The sequence below is a fragment of the Camelina sativa genome, chromosome 15, assembly GCF_000633955.1.
Source record: "Camelina sativa cultivar DH55 chromosome 15, Cs, whole genome shotgun sequence".
NCBI classification, from domain to species: domain Eukaryota; kingdom Viridiplantae; phylum Streptophyta; class Magnoliopsida; order Brassicales; family Brassicaceae; genus Camelina; species Camelina sativa.
This window is the reverse complement of record NC_025699.1, coordinates 25,846,456-25,853,654: the sequence shown is the minus strand read 5'-3', so window position 1 is coordinate 25,853,654 and position 7,199 is coordinate 25,846,456. Positions and strand designations below refer to the sequence as shown.

At 45.6% G+C, this 7,199-nt stretch overlaps 1 protein-coding gene across 1 annotated transcript in view; it reads left to right on the top strand.

Annotated features, from left to right (window-relative positions):
* Positions 1 to 1,240, top strand: part of LOC104748795 — a 5,486-nt gene extending 4,246 nt beyond the window's left edge. Inside the window, exon 6 of the mRNA XM_010470388.2 lies at positions 429 to 1,240. Within this exon, the coding sequence (XP_010468690.2) occupies positions 429 to 1,240 (812 nt within the window). The remainder of the gene's footprint in view (positions 1 to 428) is intronic.

The following is a 7,199-nucleotide window of genomic DNA, read 5'->3' as shown; positions in this document are numbered from 1 at the left end:
TTGGGAGAGCTGATGGAGAAGGGATTCGTAAGACCAAGTAGTTCACCATGGGGTGCACCGGTACTCTTTGTAAAGAAGAAGGACGGTACCTTTCGGCTTTGCATCGACTACCGAGGATTGAACAAGGTAACGGTGAAGAATCGGTATCCTTTACCAAGGATCGACAAGTTGTTAGATCAACTTCGAGGAGCCACATATTTCTCGAAGATTGATTTGGCTTCAGGATATCACCAAATCCCTATAGAGGAGTCCGACATTCGGAAGACAGCCTTTAGGACAAGGTACGGCCATTACGAATTTGTGGTCATGCCGTTTGGGTTAACCAACGCACCGGCAGCTTTCATGAAACTCATGAATAATGTTTTCCGAGAGCACCTGGATGAGTTTCTGATTGTGTTCATAGACGATATTTTGGTTTACTCGAAGAGTGAGTAAAGAGGAGCATGCCGCACATTTGAGGATAGTGCTAGAAAAGTTGAAGGAGCAGAAGCTTTTCGCCAAGCTAAGCAAGTGTAGTTTTTGGAAGCGCGAAATTGGGTTCTTAGGGCATGTAGTATCGGACAAAGGAGTGTCCGTGGATCAGGAGAAGATTCGATCCATAGCAGAGTGGCCTAGACCATGGAACGCCTCCGAGATTAGAAGCTTCCTAGGATTGGCCGGATACTATCGACGATTTGTGAAAGGGTTCGCAAGCATGGCGCAGCCGCTGACCAAGCTAACCGGAAAGGACGAACCGTATGTGTGGTCGGCTGAGTGCGAAAAGAGTTTCTCGAGACTTAAGGATATGCTGACTAGTGCTCCGGTGTTGGCACTACCGGATCCGGACGAGTCGTACGTAGTATACACGGACGCGTCGGGTCAAGGTTTGGGATGTGTACTTATGCAGAATGGGAAGGTGATAGCTTATGCGTCTAGACAATTGAGGAAGCATGAAGCGAATTACCCAACTCATAATCTGGAGATGGCAGCTGTAGTATTTGCACTAAAGATTTGGAGGTCCTACTTGTATGGTGGTAAGGTGCAAATATACACGGACCACAAGAGCTTACAGTACATCTTTACTCAGTCAGAACTGAACCTACGCCAGCGGAGATGGATGGAGTTAGTCGCGGACTACGACCTAGAGATCAGTTACCATCCGGGTAAAGCTAATTTAGTAGCAGACGCCTTGAGTAGAAGAGGGTCGGCTATCAGTGCTGAGAAAGAAGTTGAGGACTTAGTTGGTATGATCAGAATCTAGAGAGTCGAAATGACCTTGGTCCAACCATAGTAGGACTGATTCGGAAGATTCTATCCTATTCTTCTAAAAAGGAGTTCTCTAATTTAACTGGACTTGAAAGCGGTGGATCAAGCCCCCCTTTTTCTTTGGCTGTGTCCAAGTGAAGTGAAACTCGGGAATGAAGCAGATAGGTCTCAGTCGAAGAAAGGTAGCCCTATTGGGTCTGGGATTGCTTACCTTTCTTTCCTTTTACAGTACGCCTTAGGTGATTCTAAACCTCCACTCTCAGTCTACTTTTGAATCGATTGCCTTACCTATACCGACCCTACTCAGCAGGGGCCGTGAACTATGAAAAGCCTGCCAGGCAGAGAAAAAAGTGCAAAAGCGATTGAACAAAGTCGCTCCGGTCGAAATGGTTTGGATGCAGATGAGGGAGAGGGTGAAAGCTTTCATTTAAAGGTAAAGGGAAGGGAGGAGGACAAGTAGATCTTATTCTGCGTGCAGTAAGTATGAAGAAGAGAGCCAGGTCACTAGCTAGGTAAGGGTCTACGATTGCTCTGCCTACCATAAATAATTTGAATTGAGCCTATACTCTTTGGAAATTACTGAAAGAGAGGCCTAGGATTGCTCACAGATCTGCTTAAAGGAACTTAAGATAAGTGCTGGACATGCTTTGTTGAGGGGCTCAACCAATCAATAGCTTCGCTTACTTCCCCAGAGTCTTTTGCCTACTTATTGACCACTGACTCCTAGATCAGCTAACGACTCTTTTGAAAGCATACAGATCCCCAATGACAATATCGTCACCCGTGGGATTGGGGGCTATGAGTTGAACTATACCTGCAATCCGTTGACATGGGTACTATTCTTCAGGGACTATCCCACATCGACGACAACTACTCTCTTTTCTGTAAAAGATTGCTGCTTAAAAAGAAGTCTGACTCTTCTTATATCAATCCCCCTTCCTTCTGGAATACGACAGCTACTACTTTGATTGAAAAATTAGAACGACTGCTGATGTGTAAGCGGAGGCATACTTTGATGTATCAAGCGCTACGCACTAACTTCTGCGTCCTTCTTCAGACAGAATCTCCTTGCTCCCATCTATTGAAAAATCCACTCAGAGACTCAATAGTTGATAATAGTTGAATAGCTCCTCCGGTAGCCGGACTGTCATTCCCACTTTTTTCTGACCTTCCGGTTCTGAATCCGTAGGACACTTCTCTGTTCTCATGTATACCTACACGAGATCTCGAACTTGAAACGAAACATCACTCTCCTCTTTCTTTTACCTTTCTCTCTATCCAGGGGCCAAACTCACACTTTCAGGAGCTATAGCATACATGGAGCCAGCAGGGAGAGCCTTCTTGAATAGCAAAAGCCTTAAGCTTCAGACTAGTTCTAACCCCGATCCTTCTTCGGCGGATCTGTCCTTGCCTCTTTCCTGATACAAAAACTTGCTTTTCATTTTATATAGATGCAAAAGTTAGCAATCCTATTTTCCTTCGTAAGAGCACATCTTACATCGCAAACTTTCTCTTTATATACCGACGATTTCTATCAAAATGGCATCAATCTCACAATGTGGTTTGAGCAATTCTATGACCAGCAAAGACTAGAATTCCCTTGTCATGAGGTAGTCTTAGGTTCATGAATTTTTCGGGATTAAACAATGCTAACTCCCTTGCTACTAGCTGCTTTTTAAAGTGTGTTTGACACCCACCAGATCCAATGAAACTCACAAGCTTATCTTCGTTAGTGGAGTTAACTTGATCAATCCACAACCTCAAAACTATACCCATCAGCTTTACCAACAGCAACCAATCCGTAAGTAATTCTAGAGACTGCCCTTGTAGCTTTATCTAGTTCTGGTTGAACGAGAACTTTATAATTAAGCCTACTAATCATACCTCCAACCCCCCAACACAGGGAAAATTCTGAGGTTCCAAAGCTGGCAGGCTAGGTTCCCGTTTCTTCCTCTTCTTAACCTTCTTTCCCTTCACAGCTCTAATGTCTTGCCAGAGCTCTTTGACGAACTCACTTTTCAGCACAAGTTCCTCCAGGATCAAAGGATGCCAAAAATAAGATCTTATTAACTTCCTGGTGGCTGATCCCGTTGGTCCCATCTTCTCCGCTTGTTTCAGCTGCAAGCGGAAACGTGTTTATGAGGAAGATCCTTGACAATCTAAGATCCTTACCGTCTTCCTGATTCCCTGTAAACCCAATTCATGAAGCTCTCCCATTAGCTTCAGAACTCTATCACGACTGTAAACCTTCCCTACCCAGTCCCACTGAGCTTGTTCAGGCGATAATCCACCCGGCTCCCACACATGGTTAGCTCGTCCAGGATCGCAAGGTCGTTCACTCGCTACACGAGCGCTCTTTAGCGACATACTATCGTAACCAAGATCAAGCAGAAATTCCCATGTCCGAGGTCTAGAACACAAGGGCAAAGTAGGAGATCAGAAACGCATACCATATCTCGCAGAAGGTCGTGTAGAGCCATCGCTAGATCTAACCTTGGACGAGTGAGCTCTGTCACGCTTCCCTGGTTTTCTTGCCCGAGCCCTGCGGTAGTTGCGCTTGCCAAGAAACCTTTTCGGACCTCGAGATCGTCTTGCCCGAGGAGTCGCAAAAGCTCCGGATGCAGGAAATCCCTTCTGAGTTGTTGGACCGCTCACCACCTGCTCGATGAATTTCCCAAGCGACGGATCTGGGTCTTCCTCAGCTTCAGGATCGGCGGATCTCTTCATCGTCGTCATGCGATGGAAAAAAACATCTGCTCCACCCGAGCGAGAATCCGCCTGATCAGCGCTATATCGTTACTATCCAAACCCATTGTCGAAATCGTCGTTGGATACCCACAGTCAGAAGACCGAAGGCTCTGCTGATACCATCTGATAAGACCCGAGATGGATCTTCTCGGTAGAATAGAGAAAGAGATGAAAATATAAAAGAAATTGGGAGAAAGCTTGGCTGATTCGAGACGCCACTCTTCCATCTTTACATAGCAGCCCCTCTTTTTTCCGTATAACCAGATTCCAGGTTCTTTCCCTCTCGGGCTTGTTGTAACACAGTTCTTAACTCCGGATCAGCTTCAACTTGAGATAGTAATTCTGCTGCATCGAAAGAGGGAGGAGGTGCGAATACAAGTTCCAACAGACGCTCAGGTTGCACTCGTCTTGACAACGCATCAGCAGCCTTATTTTCAGTTCCCGGCTTATACTCAATGAGAAAATCCAAGCCTAACAGTTTGGTAGCCCATCCTCTGTTGTTCCTTGGTGACAAACCTTTGTTCCAGCAAGTGCTTTAGACTCTTCTGGTCTGTGCGTATCGTGAAACGTTGCCCTGATGTCTCCAACGTTGGACTGCCAAGACTATTGCTAAGAGCTCTCGTTCGTACACTGATTTCAAGCTCCCCTTTTCAGAAAACCCTTGGCTGAGATACGCAACAAGCCTGTTCCCTTGTAATAAAACAGCTCCAATTCCATTTCCCGACGCGGGTCACAAAAGGTAGCTTCAAATCTGGCAAGGCTAGAACAGGAAGCGTCGTCACTGCTCCTTTGAGAGCCTTGAAAGCTAGTGCTGCCATTTCTGTCCATTTGAAACTGTTCTTTTTGAGTAACTCGGTCAACGGTCTCACAATTTTCCCATAATTCTTAACGAATCTCCTGTAGTACCCCGTCAAGCCCAAAAAGCCTCGAAATTCTGTTGTGTTCTTTGGTTCTGGCCAACCAACCCACCATTGCTTCTAACTTAGCTGGATCAGCTGACACCCCTTCGCCCGATATAGATATAATATGTCCCAAATATGCAATCTGTGGTTGTCCAAAAGCACACTTCTTTCTGTTTGCATAAAACTGGTGTTGTTCCCAAATCTGGAGCACCATTCCCAAGTGATTCATGTGTTCCTCCGTGCCCTTGCTATAGACTAGTATGTCATCAAAAAATACCAACACAAACTTCCCTGCGGAAAATATCGTTCATCACGGATTGGAATGTTGCTGGTGCGTTGGTAAGCCCAAATGGCATGACCAGGAACTCATAGTGCCCTTCGTGAGTTCGAAAGGCAGTTTTCTTCACGTCTGTGGCTCGTACACGTATTTGGTGGTACCCGGATTTGAGATCGAGTTTGGAGAATACAGAAGCTCCTTGTAACTCATCCAACAGTTCCTCGATCACGGGAATTGGGTACCTGTCTGGTACCGTGAGCTTGTTTAAGGCTCGGTAATCCACGCGCCGTAGGCCATCCTCCGTCCTTCTTTTGGACGAGCAAAACTGGACTTGAATATGGACTGATGCTCGGCTGGATGATCCGTGCTTCTAACATCTCCCTAACCAATTTTTCAATCTCGTCCTTCTGAGTATATGTATACCGGTAAGGACGGATGTTAACTGGTTCTGCTCCTTCCTTAAGGTTGATAGCATGTTCCCTGCCACGTTTTGGGGGTAATCCTTGCGGCATCTCAAACACGTTTTCATGCCATTCCAACAACTGTTTCACTTGAGCATCCTCAGGAAAATTTTGAGTCTTAATTCCTCCTGCAAACAGTGCGGTGAGCTCTAGGAGATAAACCTTCTTTTTTTTTTTTTTACTACCCTCTCCATTGAATTGAGAGAGATTTGAGCTCGCACCAGTGACGGATCGCCTGCTAAGGTGACCCACTGATCTTCCCTACGGAAACTCAAGGTGTGTCTTCCCCAATTCATTCTGGTGTCACCCAGAGTGGCCAACCACGCATAACCCAGCACTATATCCGTGGTTACAGGAAGAAGTCCGCACGTATCTGCACATCTTGGACCGTTAGCTCTACTCCGCTGCATTTCCCGGCACTTGGAACGACTTGACCATTTCCAATAGAAACCCCAAATCCACGAGTTTCTGTGATTTGCAGACCACACCGATGTGCTACACTCTCTGCTATGAAATTGCTTGTAGCCCCTGAATCAATTAAAACAATGACTTCTTGTCCTGCAATTTGTCCTCTCATCCTCATGGATCTCTCAGTTGTTAAACCTGCCATCGACCGCAAAGACAACCAGAGTAATTCCTTTACTTCATCCTCATCTGATTCTTCTATCTTTTTCCCTGTTTCAGCTTCATCAGCCTCATCCAACTCATCTCCTTCATCCACAGCCATATACTTGAATTCTCTGCCCTTACATCTGTGACCAGGATTCCACTTGTCACCACAACGAAAACAAAGCCCCTTGCTCTTTCTATCCTGATCAAACGGTTTCCGGTATGGTTCCATTTTACGTTCTGGGGATCGGGCGGGCCCGGTGAAGAAGCATTGGATCCCAGAGATGGAATGGGAAATGGAGATGTTGAAGAGGCGGGTTGATTAGTTCTGGTTGGAGGGCTACGAACTCCTTCTCATTGTTCCGCTCCTCTTCTCTTCTTTAATGGTTGACCAGGCACTGAAGGTCGATCATCTGTGTTCACCTGGTATGGATATAATTGAAGAGTGGAGGTAAAGGGCTCCTGTCATCCGGCAATGCAAGACCCACTCTAGATCGATGCCTCTTGGTCAGACCATTTCTGTATACTGAGATTGACGACATAGCGAGAACACCGGGATCATTCCGTAAGAGGGTATTGCAGTGGTTATTGAATTGTCAACAATCCTCTCTTCACATCTGCTAGAAAGAATTTTGAGGGCTTTTTTGGAGAGTGAATAGCTATTCTTTTTCTCACATCTCGATTTCCGCCTTCTTTGGAAAGATAAGAGACTTTGCTGCTCTCCCACCTTCAACTAAGGTAGTCGCTTAGCTAACTAAAAAAGCATCCTCTAACGAGCACACCACTGTATATTTTTTTTATTTAGATACCCTCAAAGCAAAGGTGAGGAATAGGGCTAGCTAACAAGTAAACGAGAGACGTAAGTGAACGAAGTTGGCATCTTCTAGCTAAGCAAGCAAATAAACAACTTCTCTTTGTTGCGAAGTGAGCCAGGTAAGCAAGGAAGTAATAGAAAGA